Below are 17,582 nucleotides of genomic sequence, written 5' to 3' on the forward strand. Positions count from 1 at the left end.
CTTCGTCAGATGCACGTAGTGGAAATTCTGGAAATTTCCACTAAATTCATCTGACGAAGTGGGTATTCACCCACGAAAGCTCATGTTCCAATACTTCTGTTAGTCTATAAGGTGCCACAGGACTCTTTGCTGCAGTTACTGGGAGGTAAGTTACCGTTCTTTCATTGCATCTCCTTTTTGTTCCCCCTTTGCCAGTGGAATGCAGAGACACCACCAGGTACTGTGAGAAGGTGAAGCAGCTCAAACTCTGCCAGCTCACCCAGTTCAAATCTCGCTGCTGTGGGACTTGTGGAAAAGCATGAAGATGAGAGCAATTGAGATAGGGGATCAGAGGCATCAGCCTTTGCTTCACTACAGGAAGGACTGTTACAAAACAAATTGGACAGAATTCAGTTTTCTTCATTTTATTTATTTATTTTTATTTTATTTTTTTTAACTTTACTGAATCGTTGTTGTAAAGGACTTGGCAAGTTTTCCCTTCAGTGAGACTGGGAGATGGAATGCAGCAAAGCACAGTTGTGGTGGGAGACCAAAAAGAAAGAGAAGACAAGCAACATGTCAGGCCTGAGTGGAACAGAGCTGTCTAGGAATCCTTTTATAGGCCTTGCAATACACATCAACCAGCAGATGGGCGGAAAACACCAAAGCAAAAACTCCCATTAGCAGCAGATCAGACCACCAGGGCATGGATCAAACAGCTTGACAGATCATGGGCTACTGAAAAAAGGGATTGAACTAAAAATTCAGCTAAGCAATGGGCAGAGACATCGTTTGCCCTAGAAGGGTTTGTTAACATAAGCATGTGGTTTTAGTTTTTTAAAATTGCTGTCCTAAAGCTGTGTTCCTGTTCTCTCTCTGTCCCTCTCTCTCTCTCTCTCTCATGCTAAGAACTTAGGATCTGAAAAGGAGGTTAAACATTGTGCTGAAGCATTAATGAGTTTAAAATGCATCTAAATAAGTGCACCAAGTTTTTTTCCCTCAACATGAAAAAATGAAGTACAGTATTATGCAGAAAAGGAAAGTGAGTGACAGAATGATCTGCTATTGACAGACTGCCGTGCATACCTGCCATCACAGCTCTGTGCAGAGCACTTATAGGAGGGGCTTTATATATATTTGTGGCAACAAGAGCTACTTACCATGCTGCATCTTAACATGATTAAAATGTATCTGGGGAAGAGAGAAGCCTGAGATCCCAGAGTTATTGGGCTTTCAGATCTGGGCTTTTGGTCTATTTCTAACTTTAGATTTGTAGAAATCATTTCTATGTCCTGCCAGTGTGGAATTTTTCTCTCATTACAGCCAAATCCTCCAGTGATAATTATTAATTTATCAAGAAGGAGAACACAGCTGCTCTGATTTGTTATAGTTCTTTCTGTCACGTAGACATACAGAATGCTGCATCATCAGCTTTGTCCCCAAAGTGGTTGCACAAATTCCTAAAAGACTCACAAAAAAGGTGGATGCTAGAAAGTGAAGCAATCTATGAATAGAACTCTGCAGTCAGAGGTGATCTGAGAAGTAAGAGTCAAATTTCACAATTATAACATGATTTTGCCTGCTCATTGTGATTCTCTCGCCTAATTGCATCGATAATCAAAAATTAAGTGCTTCATCCTTCAAGATGCTGGGCATCCTCAAGTCAGTGGAAATCCAGGTTGCTCAGCACCTTGCAGAAATCAGCCTGAACTACAAAGTTTGGATTTGAACTTCCCTGAAGTTTGAGGGAGAGGTGTCCAGATCCGGAGTTTTGGTTTAGGACTATCTCTAAATGTAAGGTTTGGCTGTGCCTCTTGTGTCACCCCCAGTGGGACTCTCTTCTTGTGATGCAGTAATAAAACACTGTTCAAGTATTGATATGTTGCAGCTTACCTTACATGTGGATTTTTCAACAAGCCTGGAAGTTCTCTTGTGAGGTCAACACCAGGTCCATTGCATTAAATTGCCTCCAGTTTGGTCATTCCAAAGTGTGTCTGGCAGGGAACACTCTCTCTACAAATGGGTCTCTGAGAAATCACATTGCTAAGAATCAGTGTAACTTTTATTTAAAAACAAACAAAAAAAGTCTTTTTATGTATGTAAATGTATATCTTTTTGTGTATATTTATTAGGATTCCTTGTATAAAAAGTGCAATATTAATAATTGTACATTGTTGTCCAGATAAAAACTATTTTGGGGATTTTTTTGTGATCTCCCTGCAATTTTGTTCCCCTAAAATCAGTGGTAATAGTGTAATTTTCCTGTTTTTATCAGCACTTTCATTTAACTTTGGATACATTTCACTATGTACAGATTGCTTCGTAAACTATGACAACTGGGGGGAGAGGCTTTCCTACTTGTGAAACTATAGTTGTGCATGGAACGAAAGACAAATTCCTTACTAATAATTTGGTGGTTGTTTCTAGTACAATAGCTAATGAAAAGCAGTGCTGGGAAGTATTTACATTTTTTAATAACAAAACATATTCAGACAATCCCATGTTGGATATTAGCTGTGTAACTGTGCTTAGGATAAACATTTGGAGCCAAGGTCTGGCAAGGCCACTGTGTCCCCTTCACACAGTATAAATATAATTTCAGATATTTGTCCTATGAATTGTGACTTGGCAGTATCCCCATAAGATGATGAGGGTTGCTGAGTATTATAGAAGTAGGATTTCCTCCCCTAAAAAACCTGTATTTATATCATTTTTTGTACAGATAATGCAGCTTATTTATTTAACTACTTTTGTCTGACTCATTCTTTATTAACCTTAAAACAGGAGCTACCAGAGTAGCAGAGCTTTCAAGGTTCTCCAGCCTCCTCCCCTATCCCCACAGTTGCTCAGGTTTGCAAAGCTAATCATCTCCGGGCCATCAGCTATGGAGCTCGTAAGTTTCTTGAACAATCAAATGCATACTTGGGGGAAAATCCTGCCTCTGTTTGCACGGGCACACCGAGCCTGAAAAGCACTGTTCCTAACTCTCCCCATGTGAGCAGAGGGGGTGGGCCATGAGTCAGGAACTACACAGATTTGCTCACAAACACGGGCTGTGCAAGAAGAGAGTAGTATGCTGCAGCCACTAGAATAGCTTCAAACAGAAGTGACTGTACAGTGGTTGTACAGCTGATCCGTACCCCAGGTCCAGCTGGGAAGGAGGATTGTCATTCCATGGCAGATGTTCTGTCCTCCCAGCCCTACAAATCCTGAATAAACAATGAGTCCAAATTCAGCACACACAGGTATGGTGCATCTGTTTGTGCCCAGCTGTTGGTTTCCACTGGGCATGCTCAGACTGATACAAGTGATATATTCGTTAAATCAAATTTTTTTTTTAAAGCAAGCAAAGGTATTAACCTCAGTTAGGACAATGTCTGTGCCAAGTTTCTGCTGTAGCCCTTTTCAAACAAGTAAGGTTGCAGCTCTTTTACAAAGGGAATTGTGATTTTGTTCACTCTCCTGTAATTCAAAACCTGATCTAGTTTTTCCAATAGGTGGCTTTTAATTGTAAGTTTCACAGGAAATTCCACATGGAAAAGTTTTTGGTTTAAAAGGGGGGGGGACTTGCGCCTGGGGGGGGCTGGGAGGCGTGTAATCTAAAATCAGAATCAAACAGAGATTAATTAAAACCTCACCCTTAACAGTCACTTCTGAGTTTACTGGCAGCTGAATACGGCTCAACAGTGACAAAAGGATTCCACAAAAGCCCCTTTCCACAAAGACGGATGTTACCTTGCTCTGTGGACTCTGGTAACAAAGTAGCACATGGGGCCATATTTAACATAAGGTTGTCAACAGCAGCTTCCCAAAGTCCAGACTTTGTATATTATTTCACCTGTAATGGGTGATTTTATGAGAGGAGGGACAGGGGTAGCATTATGTAAAATGGCTTCATGCTATTCTGTGGCTAAGAGTGTTTGAGAATAAAAGAACCCCATAAGCACAGTTGCTGTGGAGACTGAGGTAAAGGCCATATCCTGTGACCTGAACTTGGCAATAGCTAGACATTTTCTAGATGTGAAAAGCAACATTTTAAAAACACTTAAAATGATAGTGCCCATCTATAAAAAGGGAAATAAGGACAACCCGGGGAATTAGAGACCAGTCAGCTCAACTTCTGTACCCGGAAAGATAATGGTGCAAATAATTAAGAAATCAATTTGCAAACACCTAGAAGATAATGAGGTGATTGTGGCATTGCACTCCATATGTTTATGGAACTATGTTTATAAGTGTAAATATGATGTAACTGGAATATGCTTTACCCAAAAGGTTTCTTGTAAGGGATCATTACAAAGCGTATAATCTACTGAGTGTGTTCATCCCCTTTGTATGAATGTATCATTCTTGTATCTGAAATTAGGATATTAAATATAATTCTGAGGTCCTATTATAGTTATGCAAAATGTGGGCCATTAATGGAGGTTTCAAATCTTGTTGGCCCCCATTAATTAGGACAGTTGGTTGTAGATGGCTCTGTTTACTTGTAAGCCTTCCTGTATACCTGTGTGCCAGCGAGTGGGTAATGAAGTCCCACAGGACGTGTGAACATGTCACATGATACTGGAATCCATCTTTAACCTGGTGCTTTCCCATTTAGAAGGGGAGGGGACCCAGAGAGAGACAAAGAATTCCCGCCTTGTGCCAAAGCTATAAAAGGGAGTGGAACAGAACAAAGGGGTCCCAGTCATGTGGAATCCCCTGCTTTTCACCTAAGATGCCTGCTGGAACTAACAAGAACTGTACTGGGGAAAGGGTTGGGCCCAGACTAAGAAGGAGTCTGGTCTGTGAAAGAAGCTTATTGGAACATCTCTGAGGGTGAGATTTTCCTGGATTCAGTTTCTTTATGTATTAGGCTTAGACTTGCGTGTTTTGTTTTATTTTACTTGGTGGCTTACTTTGTTCTGTCTGTTATTACTTGGAACCACTTAAATCCTACTTTTTATTCTTAATAAAATCACTTTTGTTTGGATCCCATTGGGAGCGGGGTGTCTGGGTGTTGGAGACAGGAGTACCTACTGAGTGGTTTTCAGTTAAAAACTGCAGCTTTCGGTACGTGGTTCAGACCCTGGGTCTGTGTTGCAGCAGGCTTTCATTTCTGGCTCAACAAAACAGGGTTCTGGACTCTCAAGCTGACAGGGAAAACAGTCTCAGAGGTAGTTTCAGCACGTCAGGTGACAGTCCCAAGTGGGTCTCTGTGACCGAACCCGTCACAGTGGTGTCATCAGCAGGATCTGTACACATCTGATTGCTTTGAGACACTGGTAGTGATTTTAAGTGAGTTTTAAGTGTGGTGGATGGAAAACAGACAAAGTGGTTGCTAGTTTGTTATTTTCTGTTGGTTTATTTTGAGTGAGGGAAATAAGCACAAGAAAGCAGGAAAATGACTACCAGTAAGGCAGCTACAAAACTAGAGCTGGCCAGACTGGAAGTGGAAGAGAAGGCAAAGGACCATGAGTTTCAAATGTGGCAGGCAGAAATGAGGGTCAAAGAAGCAGCTGTGGCCAGGGAAACCATGGAGGCCCAGAAACAGGCTTAAACTGAAGTACAGAAAGCTGCTCATGAAAGAGCCATGGAGCTAAAAGACAAAGAGCTTGAAGCCCAAAAGCTGTCCAGGTGGAGAAGGAAAGAGAGAAGCAGCTAGTGCTGGAGTTAAAAGACAAAGGAATACAGGCCCAGATTGAGACCCAGAAGCATGAACTGGCTGTAATGGAGTGAAAGAGATAAAACCCACCAGCAGCTGGCTCTACTTCCCAAAAACCCCACAAATAGGAACGATTATGCCCGCAGTATGATTGATCCAGTGATCTTGCTAAATATTTCATCACCTTTGAGAGACTGTGCACCCTCCATGCGATTCTTGAAGATCAAAAAATGACCACTTTGGTTGCAAAATTGACTGGGAGAGTCAATAAGATGCCTATTGCTGATGCTTTAAACTATGGTTAATTTAAGAAACTGGTTTTGAAACAGTTTCAGATTACACCTGAAACCTACAGGGTTAAGAGTCTTAAGAGGAGATCTGGATTGAGTAATGTGGCTTATGTAAATGAAATGAGAGATTTGTTAGACAAGTGGGTGAGGGGAAAAGGCATTACCAGCTTGGAAGAAATGTGTGATTTGGTTACTCAGCAACAGTTCCTGAATATGTGCAGTGATTATGTAAAGCAGTATTTGTGGGACAAATAGGTGGGTGCAGTGGGGGGAATTATCTGGGTTTGCAGATTCTTACGAGCAGTCACAAGCTGCAGTTAAACATAAACCACTGGCAGAGGGGCACAAGGTTGGGGGAAAGCAGAATCACCGTTTTACCCCTGGGGAAAAAGGAGGCAGGGCGTTCACCTCCCCATTCCCCTGTTACTCATCCCAAGTCTCCTGTACAAGCAGAGGAGCCCAAAAGGTGCTGTCATTGTATGTCCACTGAGCACCTGAGGAATAAGTGTCCTTGGCTAAGTGGGAAGAGACAGCAGGTAACACATGAAGCTGCTGCTTCTCAGAGCACAGGGGTATCCCAGGCTGCTGCCTTTTTCCACGCAGGATTTGTAAAGGTTGCTTCTACACAACCAAGCAGTGAGCATATGCATGCCGTTAAGCTTAATAGCAAAGTGCTCCAAGGATGGAGAGACACTGGTGGAGAAATTTCTGTGGTCAGGAGGGACCTGATCCAGGAGAAGGTTTTGTTACCAGGAAAAATGGCAGAATTAGAATTGGTGGGAGGTTACAAAGTCCTTGCACCTTTAGCTAAGGTACACATGGAAACTGGTGATTTGCAGGCTGAACTGACTGTTGCAGCAGTGACACACAATTTTGCATCGTTTCTACTGGGGAGTGATTTCTTCGATGTGGCAAAACCTGCCCCAGGGTTTGTTAGCAGCAAGAAGGAATCTTGTGCTAAAAGCCCCAGGCGGGAGGCTGAAGTCACATGTGCTGCTGGGGGAATAAGAGAGTGTCTCTTTAATTCCTCTAGCAGTGGAGAATGCAGCTTTGGGGGCAGGGGTGGTCGAAACTAGTTCTTGCAGCCCCGGGGCTCAAGGCAGGTCCCTGCGAGAAGGGCTGGATAGAACCAGCTCCTGTCCTGTGATTATCTCCCTGCGGGAGGGGGATGTTCCACCTTGTAACAGGGAGGCCTTCCCAGCTGCTGACTGCCAGGAAGTTGCAGGTCAGCAGGGGACAGGTCCTGTCCTGGGGTGCACAGAGACATGTATCCTGGAGATGGAAGTTGGGGTCCTGGTGACTGCTGTGGTGGGAACAGACCCCAAGGTCTCTGTAGCTGGAAGTAAGCCCAACCTGAGTGAAAGGGTGGGATTTTGCTGGCCAGTGAAAAGCCTGTCATAGCTGGTAGCTGTGAGCCCACAGCTGGATCAGGGTCACCTTCCCTTTTAGGGACACAGGAGTGTCTGCCTCAGAGGGGAGCCCAGATGGAAGGTGAGGGGGGACAGGAGGATCCGCCCACCTTTTGTAGGAAGGCTTTTCCCCAGGAGGAGGGTGAAGGATCTGTATCTAAAATGCCACACCCCTCACCTATGAATCAGGTTTTAAGGGAAGACCGGGGGTCAGATCTCCTGGAGGGGCAAGTCCAGCAAGCTAACTTTTGGGAACAGAGAATGGGGTGACCGAGGGGATCTTCCCAATCCAAAGCATTCCAATGAAAAATGTTGTTCCTGCTACCCTTGTGAGAGATAACACTGTCTCTTCAAGGCTGGAAGAAGGAAAACTTTGCATTTGGGAAGCTTCACAAGGGGGTGACATCCAACACAAAGAGATTCCAGAGGGAGGGGCTGAGGGCAGGCATGGTTGCAGTGCACCCTTTCCTTGCCAAAACCTCAAACACATGCCTGAATTAAGAGCCTTCTCCAAAGGGGCAGAAGAATCTGTATCTGAGCACCTACCATGGTGCACAAAGGGATTGGAAAATGGAATAGACACTGAACAAGCCAAACTGTGTGAACAAAGTCTGCCTGTCATAAATTGGCTGTTAATCTTTTGTCTTTTGCTGCTTCATCTATGGGACAAGAGAAGGGAGTTAATACTAATGGTAAACCCTTCAAAGATGTGTAACATACCTCATTTGTGGAAAAAACTTTTGTACATGCTAGGGATGGCAACAAGACAGTCCCACAAGCATGTTGCTTTTCAGCTTATACCTGTAAACAGGCTTAGAGCTTGGCACAGCAGCAGAAGCATAAGAGGCCTACACTGCTGTGTGGAAGCGGGAACTGAGGCACGCCACCTCATGGCATTGGTGGGTAAATGCAAAGACACCTACACTTCAACAGATACTGCTGTCTGCCTTCTGATAGCAATACACCCCAACGTGTTTTCAAGCACCCAGAACTTTGCTAGGACACCTATGAATGACATCACAGGGTTTAAAGGTACTGGGAGGGAGTGTGACCAGAGACAAACAGGGATTTTTACATGTACTGCCTCTGCCATGGACAGCGTCCAAGACTCCAGCAGTAAGTTTAGGAGGAGGGTGTGGCGTTGCACTCCATATGTTTGTGGCAATGTGTTTATAAGTGTAAATATGATATCACTGGAATATGCTTTACACAAAAGGTTTCTTGTAAGGGATCATTGCAAAGCGTATAATCTACTGAGTGTGGTCATCCTCTTTGTATGAATGTATCATTCTTGTATCTGAAATTAGGAATCTGAAATATAATTCTGAAGGCCTATTGTAACTATGCAAAGTGTGGGCCGTTAATGGTTGTTTGGAATCTTGTTGGCCCCCATTAACTAGGACAGTTGGTTGTAGATGGCTCTGTTTACTTGTAAGCCTTTCTGTATACCTGTGTGCCAGCGAGTGGGTAATGAAGTCTCACAGGACATGTGAACATGTCAAATGATACTGGAATCCATCTTTAACCTGGTGCTTTCCCATTTAGAAGGAGTGGGGGGACCCAGAGAGAGAGAGAGAGAATTCCCGCCTTGTGCCAGTTTCTTTATGTATTAGGCTTAGACTTGCGTGTTTTGTTTTATTTTACTTGGTGACTTACTTTGTTCTGTCTGTTATTACTTGGAACCACTTAAATCCTACTTTTTATTTTTAATAAAATCACTTTTGTTTATTATTGAACCCAGAGTAAGTGATTAATACCTGGAGGAGCAAACAGCTGTGCATATCTCTCTATCACTCTTATTGAGGGTGGACAATTTATGAGTTTACCCTGTATAAGCTTTATACAGAGTAAAATGGATTTATTTGGAGCTTGAATCCCATTGGGAGCTGGGTGTGTGGGTGCTGGAGTCAGGAGTACCCACTGAGTGGTTTTCAATTAAAGCCTGCAGCGTTGAGGACGTGGTTCAGACCCTGGGTCTGTGTTGCAGCAGGCTTGCATGTCTGGCTCAACAAGGCAGGGTTCTGGAGTCCCAAACTTAACAGAGAAAACGGGCTCAGAGGTCGTTTCAGCATGTCAGGTGACAGTCCCAAGTGAGTGTCTGTGACCGAACCTGTGACAGTGATAAGTAACAGTCATCATGGATTTGTCAAGAACAAATAGCTTTCTTTGACAGGGTAACAAGCCTTGTGGATGGCGGGGAGAAGCGGTAGACATGGCATATCTTGACTTAGTAAGGCTTTTGATACTGTCTCACATGACCTTCTCATAAACAAACTAGGGAAATACAATCTAGATGGAGTTACTATATGGTGGGTGCATAACTGGTTGGAAAATCATTCCCAGAGAGTAGTTATCAGTGGTTCACAGTCATGCTGGAAGGGCATAATGTGTGGGGTCCCACAGGGATCAGTTCTGGGTCCGGTTCTGTTCAATATCTTCATCAATGATTTACCTAATGGCATAGAGAGTACACTTATAAAATTTGCAGATGATACCAAGCTGGGAGGGGTTGCAAGTGCTTTGGAGGATAGGATTAAAATTCAAAATGATCTGGACAAACTGGAGCAATGATCTGAAGTAAATAGGATGAAATTCAGTAAGGACAAATGCAAAGTATTCCACTTAGGAAGGAACAATCAGTTGCACACATACAAAATGGGACATGACTGCCTAGGAAGGAGTACTGCGGAAAGGGATCTTGGGGTCATAGTGGATCACAAGCTTAATATGAAACACTGGTGCAAACATCATTCTGGGATGTATTAGCAGGAGTGTTGTAAGCAAGACACGAGAAGTAATTCTTCCGCTCTACTCTGTGCTGATTAGGCCTCAACTGGAGTATTGTGTCCAATTCTGGGCGCCACATTTCAGGAAAGATATGGACAAAATCCAGAGAAGAGCAACAAAAATGATTAAAGGTCTAGAAAACATGACCTATGAGGGAAGATTGAAAAAATTGGGTTTGTTCAGCCTGGAGAAGAGAAGACTGAGAGGGGACATAACAGTTTTCAAGTACATAAAAGGTTGTTACAAGGAGGAGGGAGAAAAATTGTTCTTAACCTCTGAGGATAGGACAAGAAGCAATGGGCTTAAATTGCAACAAGAGGGGTTTAGGTTGGATATTAGGAAAAAATTCCTGTCAGAGTAGTTAAGCACTGGAATAAATTGCCGAGGCAGATTGTGGAATCTCCATCATTGGGGTTTTTAAGAGAAGGTTGGACAAACACCTGTCAGGGATGGTCTAGATAATACATAGTCCTGGCTTGAGTGCAGGAGACTGGACTAGATGACCTCGTCCCTTCCAGTTCTATGATTCTATGAAAAGCTGGAATATTTGCTGAATATAATCATCACGTTACATTAAAAAGAGACCCTTCATTCCCATGTGATTTATGCTTCATTTTTTTTCACAACAGGCATACAGAGCCTGGTTTTCCCCCTCCCTCACTTACACCAGTTTGACACTAGTGTACGTTTGTTGGCCCAGATCCTGCATGGTGGCTGAGGAGTCCGTGGCACACCTCCCTAGACAGGGTGGTGCAAGGGTGCCTTTAAGACTCTTTTGTGCTCCCCTGATTCTCTGCTGATCTACATCAGGTAAGTCCCCCAGCACAACTTGGAACAGCTTGAAGGCTTCTCTAAATTGCACCAGTTGCCAATGGCCCTAATGATCAATTATGGCAGGCAGGGGTCACTAAGACCATTGGGTTGCTCTGGGGATGCCCATTAACCCCTACCCACGTTCTCTGTCCCAGTCATTGGGAGGTGGGATGATGGTACAGTCGTTGCTACTTTAGGTCTTTGTCCGCTGAGGCACCTCATCTGCAGAGCTCCTGGGCCAGTTATGCTGACTTTGAGGCAGCTTAGGATTTGCCCCGTTACTTTTTTTTTTCTTTCCTTTTTTTTTTTTTTTTTTTTTTGCAGCTTTGTTCACAGTGAGAACTTATTCATGAGCTTCAAGACCAAGCCATTTAAAGACAGAAGCACACTAAAATGTTTTAAAGGCGCGGTACCATTCCACCACACACCCTCCACGTCTTCTCCAAAGTTACCTTCTCCATCATCAAGTGGGTTGAAGAAGGAGGCCACAACACTGCTCTTCCTGTGATGTGTCCACTTGTGCTATTTGACGGGCAAGATGGTTTTGTGTTCCCGGTTTTTTTGTTTGTTTTTTTTTTTGCTTCGGGGGAGTTACTCCAGATCTACACTGGTGTAACTAAGGACAGGAGTTATCCTGATATCACTAAGGGTTCGTTCCTCACTAGAGACAAAATTCTCCCCTTGGAATTGCACCGTGGAGCATTATGGGATATTCCACATTTGTTTGTTATACATTTTTTTCTATTGATGCCAATGAGACGTCCATGCACTCAGCTAAATCCTTCAGCCTATACAGGGGTTGCTGCAGAACTGGTATGGTTCAATTCTGTGAGACTTCCCAGAGAGTCCACTCCCCTTGCACACTGCAGAGCATTTGCTCTCAACCATACAGGGCAATTTGGCTGGCTTGGGACAGGAGGAGCATGGCTGAGGTGTGCTATTAGTTAATGCCCCTACAGGGAGGGTGAACAAGCTAAATGTCACTTGTTTTGGATGTGGTCCTCCAGCCTTTCTGCTAAGGCTGTACATATAAATGTGTTCTATAAACTCTGCATTTAAGCTTTTACTAACTAAATGTTTTATTTGTGTTCCGACATAAGTAAAACAGGGCAGTTTTATGTGGCTGAGAAGGAAGTGGGCACTGGAAGCCTGTACTCTTGGTGCACATAAATAGGGTTTGTTTAGGCAGAACACTTAGCAGGATGTGATTGAGTTCATGGTCAGCATTTAGATACACATACGTGGTTAAGATCACAGCGGCATGGGAAACCATTTCCCCAAGCACCCTCCTCAGTACTATAAAACCATCTGTTGCCTCTAGATCTCATGTGGGGTTTGGGCTGACCTCATTTACAAATCCCCAGGGCTGATGGTGAATCACAAAAATAAAACCTGAACCAGAAAGATCAGACCAGACAAGCCACGAAGAGCTTAATCACCAAGCAAGGAGCCAGGACATTTTCCTTGCCTTCTTTAAGGAAACGTTTAATGGTTGGGCTGAGGAGTAATTTGGTTTGGGCTGTGCAAAAGGTTTGTTTTTTCCTTTTCCATGCACTGTTTTTTTTAAGCATACATTATTGGTTTAAGTAGCCTCTGAGGTTGGTGGATGCTTGTTAAAACACTTCACTTACTGAAGCATTTATGGAGTCAGTTTTCAACTAACAACAGGCCATCCTAGTGGTTTCAATATCAAAAAAAGAAAACCTCCGTGTCAACCCGTTGTATACAAATCACAGCAAATTAAATGCAGCTGTGCTCAAGGGGGGTATTTTATTTACTTCTTTCAGAGGGGCAGAGTGGATGAATAGTTGATGAGGGCATGGACTAGGTGAAACGAGGCCCAGCATTTCTCTGTTTGCCTGCTTGTCTTGATGAAACATGATAACTGCTGAATGCCACGTCTGATCGATGGCAAATGTTTAGGCAATGTTCTATGCATCAATAGGCAGACCCCTATTGACTTTAGTGAAAACTGGAAGACCTATCATCATTTTAAAAGTTGCTTTTAACTCGCCGTAAAATCCCTAACACCTATGGGGTGGCTGTTTAGTCAGCAGGAGGGAGAGGAGAGTAAAGGAGGCTTCATTCCTTCCTCCCTCCTAGCTCACAAGTACATCTCCAGTGCCTGCTTCATGCAGTGGGAGAGATGCCAGCTCTCGGCCTGTCCCTTGCAGTCCAAGGGAAGAAAGCTATTTGGTGGGGAGGGGAAGAGATACCCAGTGCCCCTGGCATGGGGAGAATGCAAAAAAATCCAGGAATGGGGGAACACAGAGAATGGGGAACCCTGTCATGCAGGAGGGAGAGAATGGGAGGGTACACCGTGTCCCAAGTATGGGAAAGAAGCTGAGTTTCTGTAGAACACGAGGGCAAAGAAAAAGAACCAAGTCACTGTTCTGGAGTCACCGGTTCTAACTTAAGTCCTAATGCTAGTTATGTTCATGCTATGCATGTGACAAACCTAGACCCATCACTAAAGCTCATTTTAAAAGTCAACACAGACACCGTGCAATTTAGAACTTTTCCATGAAATTCCTTGTGCTCTAAGCAGAAACCTCTGTTGAGAAGTAGTAGCAGTCCTGTTGTTTGGGGGGCTTTTGTGTGTTTAGTTTGTAGATCTTCAGGGCAGGAATGTTGGTTTGTTTGTTTTTTGTCATTTTACTTGTTACACTGCACCATGTACACTTAAGGTGTTATGTGGACCAAAAAAAAAAAAACCAACCAAAGGACATTCTAGTGGGATTTTGCAAATTATTTATTCATGTGAATAAATTAGGCTCCTTGTATCATTTTGGTTTAGTTTTAAAACATTAAAGCATTTTATTAAGGTACAAGTCAGGAAAAATACATAGCTAGCTCCCATGCTGTGAAATCCCTGGAAAAAAATCAGTTCCACTGATTTGGCACATGCTTTTGGGGAGTGGAAGTTGGTGTAGTGTTTGCAGAATCTGGACTTTTGTTATTAATGTTTGAAAACCAGCAGTTACTCACGCGCTGTAACATTTATACTTAGATCCATATTGATACTGATAAATTCCATATGGCAAAATACAGTAAAAAAGATAGGTTTACATCCTAGAAACACACTGCTCCATTTTCATTTTCAGGTTAAAGTGAGAGTGTTAAAGAGCTTTACTGTATAAAAAGACAAATCCTTTTCCCAGCACTTACCCTGAGTAGCATCTTTCATAGAACCTGTGTTCCAGAGAGTTTTCAAAATAACTGTTTAATAAATAGCAGCAAACGGCAAGAGAGAGACTAGTAAAATCTTTTCAGTTTAGATGTGACCTCAGATGGTTTGTTGATGCGCCATAAAGTCTGTTACAGGTGGCACAAGCTGCAAAAGGAGAGAGTTCTTGCACCATCAGAGGTGAGAAAATATTTACCAGATTTTAAAACCAAGAGGGACCATTCTATCCTCTAATCTGACCTCCCTGTATAACACAGACCCTGTAATCTCATGCAGTTCCTCCTGCATCAAGCCCAGAACTTTTGGCTTAACTAGAGCATATCTTTTAGAAAGGCATCCAGTCTTGATTTGAAGACTTCAAGTGTTGCAATGGTTAATTACTCTCAATGTTAAAAAAATATTCACTTTATTTCTTGTCTGAATTTGTCTAGCTTCAGTTTCCAACCACTTATGTAGAACTTCCATTCCCAAGGGCTTCAGAGGGCTTCACACGTATAACTAAAATGCATATTTTACATTGGGATCACTTCAATCTATTTAAATGAAGCCACCTCAATGGTTGAAAAAGAGCTTCTCTGCAACACTGCACAGCAGCAATGCTTAGCACTTGAGATTAGAAATTAACACTACTTTAGATCATGATTGCTCAACCTGTGGGTAGCCATCCAAAATTGAGTCAATGGCGTGGGGGTGGGGGAGGGAGTTCCTGCACCTGTGGGGAATGGGCCCGGGAGCCAGGGGGTTGGAGGGGAGGGAGAGAGAAGGGTCAGAGTGCTGCTCAGGTTTCTCCCAGCCACCTCTTTGCTTGATGCTGGGGGGGAGGGGAGCTGTCCAGGCCAAATTTGAGTGAGTGCTGCTGTAACCCCACTCCAGGTTGCAATGCCATGCTCATAAACGTGGTCCAATGAGCCCCCCCATCAGGGGGCTGGGCCAAACCGGAATGGCACTCCAACTCCAGCGATCTCAAAGCCTAGAGCAGAGAGCTAAGCCCAGCCAGACACCTGGGACAGCAGATGCACTATGGTATGCACAGTACGCTTATTTCCTGGGTCATGACAAGCCATCAAGGTTTACAAATGGGTTGAGAGCCTGAAATGGTTGAGAACCACTGCTTAAGTTACAACTGCTTTCAGGGCGGGAGTTTAGGAAATTGGCCTGGATAACAGAACTAATGCATCTATCCTGCAGCAAAGCACCCTGGGAACTTACATAAGCACCGGTGGTCAGGGCCTTGGTGTTGCATCACAGCCAGAAGATGCCACCTCCAGTTGCACTGTGACCCACCTAGCAACATGCATGGGCACTGCTTTAGCACTGACTCAGAGGGAAATGTGCTACCTCAGGGATTCTCACCCTTTTGCTTTCTGAGGCCCCTCACAACATGCTATAAAAATTCCAGAGCCCAGTGGGGGAATCCTCGGGCATAGGCGTAGTTTGACTTCTATTTTGGGTGGGCAGGGGCCAGCAGGGCTTGAGACAGCTCCGCGAGGGGGGGTCCAGGGAGGGAGCACCACCTCCACCCCCTGACTCCCCTCAGCAGGCCACCCAGCCTGTCTGGTTGGGGGAGAGGGGCAATCAAAAATTATAACACAAAGGTGGGGGGGGCTCAACTCAAAAAGTTTGAAAACTGCTCAGGGTGCAGGCAGCAGGTAGCTAGGGGCTGTGTGAGGGCAGGGGGGTACCAGAGGGTGCAGGGAGGGGCTCCCTGCTCCCCAAGGCCTCTGCCAGCCATGGAGCAGGGTCCCCTGCCCAGGCAGCTCTTACCGGCTGTGTGAGCAAAGGGGGCTGGGAGCTGAGGAGTAGCTTCAACCCCCCACAGCAGCAGGAAGCGAGGGAATGCCATGGCTGCCTGCTCCATGGCATCAGCCGTCCCTCACTGCCTGGCTCTGGCTTCCCACCTCTGACCTGGCCAGGGTGCAGGGAGAGAAGGAGGTTGGGGGAGTGGAGCTGCCCTGGGACTGCCCTGCTCTTGCACTGTAATTTCCGTGGTGTGCAACACCCTCCAACTCTGCCCCTGGGCTCAGGGCTTCTGCCCCAGGGGGAACAGCAGGGCTCCGGAATTCAGCCCTGCTGCTCCCGGCTTCAGCCCCGTGGGGGCCGCCAAGGATAGGGGCTTCAGCCCCGTGGGGGCCGCCAAGGATAGGGGCTTCAGCCCTGTGGGAGGGACCAGTGCTCGGGCTCTGGGTTTTAGCCGCAGGGCCCCTGTTCAGAACTGCTGTGCTACCTAGACTTCCAAGTACTAGTACAACTTCCTGCAGCAAGAGACCTCCAAGGTAAACCTATCCAAGTATTGACCCTTCCTACTTTGTGAGATTTGAAGATTTCCCATTTAGTGTTCTAGTTCTGGGCAGTAATGTAACTTGATATCTTGATTTTACGAAGGCATTTGCCCTAGTTCCACTTTGGAAGACAGAATTGGAATTCTACACAACCGCAACGAATTAGAGAATTGGTCTGAAATCAACAAGGTGAAAATTCAATCGAGGTAAGTGCAAAACACTTAGGAAGGAAAAATCAAATGTACAAGGACAAAATAGGGACTTACTGGCGAGGCAGTAGTATAGTTGAAAAGGATCTGGGGATTATGGTGGATCACAATGTGATGCAGTTGCAAAAAAGGCTAATATTCTGGGATATATTAACAGGAGGTAATTGTCCACTCCACTTAGCACTAGTGAGGTCTCAGCTGGAGTACTGTGGCACCTAATTCTGTGCCCCCACTTTAGGAAAGATGTGGATCAGTTGGGGAGATTTCTGAGGACAACAACAAAAAGCTGGACTATGAGGAAAGATGAAAGAGAAAAAAAAAGATGGGCCTGTTTAATGTTGAGAAAAGAAGACGGAGCAGGGACCTGATAATTCTTTAAATGTGTTAAGGGCTGGTCTAAAGAGGTTGGTGATCATTTGCTCTCTGTGTCTGTTCAAGGCAGGCCAAGAAGCACTGGGCTTAAACTGCAGCAAGGGAGATTTAGGTTAGCTATGAGGAAAAACTTCCAACTATAAGAATAGTTGAGCACTGGAATAAACTTCCAAGGCGGCGGCTGTATTTGGTCCTACCTCAGCACAGGGGGCTAGACCTTGCGAGGTCCCTTCCAGCCCTACAATTTTGTAATTATTAAGAGATACACAATGCTGAAAAATCTAATTTTAAGCAACCTTTTTTCTTGTCTTTTATGGACTCAGTAAATGAGGCTGGACTTTGGGCTTGTGCTATTTACCTGCACTCACATCTAACCTCTATTTTTATTGTAACTTAAGGGATCTGTCTACCTATCCATCGATTTAGGCTGCTGTACCACACTCATCATGGAGGAAACTTACTGCCTGATATGTTTGTGAACAAGAAATCTGTCACCATGACCTAGACATTGCTTAACTAAAGACAGAGTTTGGGAGATAGAAAAAACACTGACAACCAGAAGATTAAAATGTTCTTTCCCTGGACACTAGGATTCTTATTATTCAGGTGT

General features: G+C 44.3%; 1 protein-coding gene across 4 annotated transcripts in view; it reads left to right on the forward strand.

Annotated features, from left to right (window-relative positions):
- The window catches only part of ADAMTSL1 (ADAMTS like 1), a 687,776-nt gene extending 678,715 nt beyond the window's left edge, over positions 1-9,061 (forward strand). For all 4 annotated transcript variants that reach the window (XM_075128816.1, XM_075128817.1, XM_075128818.1 and 1 more), the window contains one exon: positions 196-9,061. In XM_075128816.1, the coding sequence (XP_074984917.1) occupies positions 196-302 (107 nt within the window). In that variant the 3' untranslated portion in view covers positions 303-9,061. The remainder of the gene's footprint in view (positions 1-195) is intronic.
- The last annotated feature ends 8,521 nt before the right edge of the window (positions 9,062-17,582 follow it).

This window comes from Caretta caretta, chromosome 5 (assembly GCF_965140235.1).
Source record: "Caretta caretta isolate rCarCar2 chromosome 5, rCarCar1.hap1, whole genome shotgun sequence".
NCBI lineage: Eukaryota > Metazoa > Chordata > Testudines > Cheloniidae > Caretta > Caretta caretta.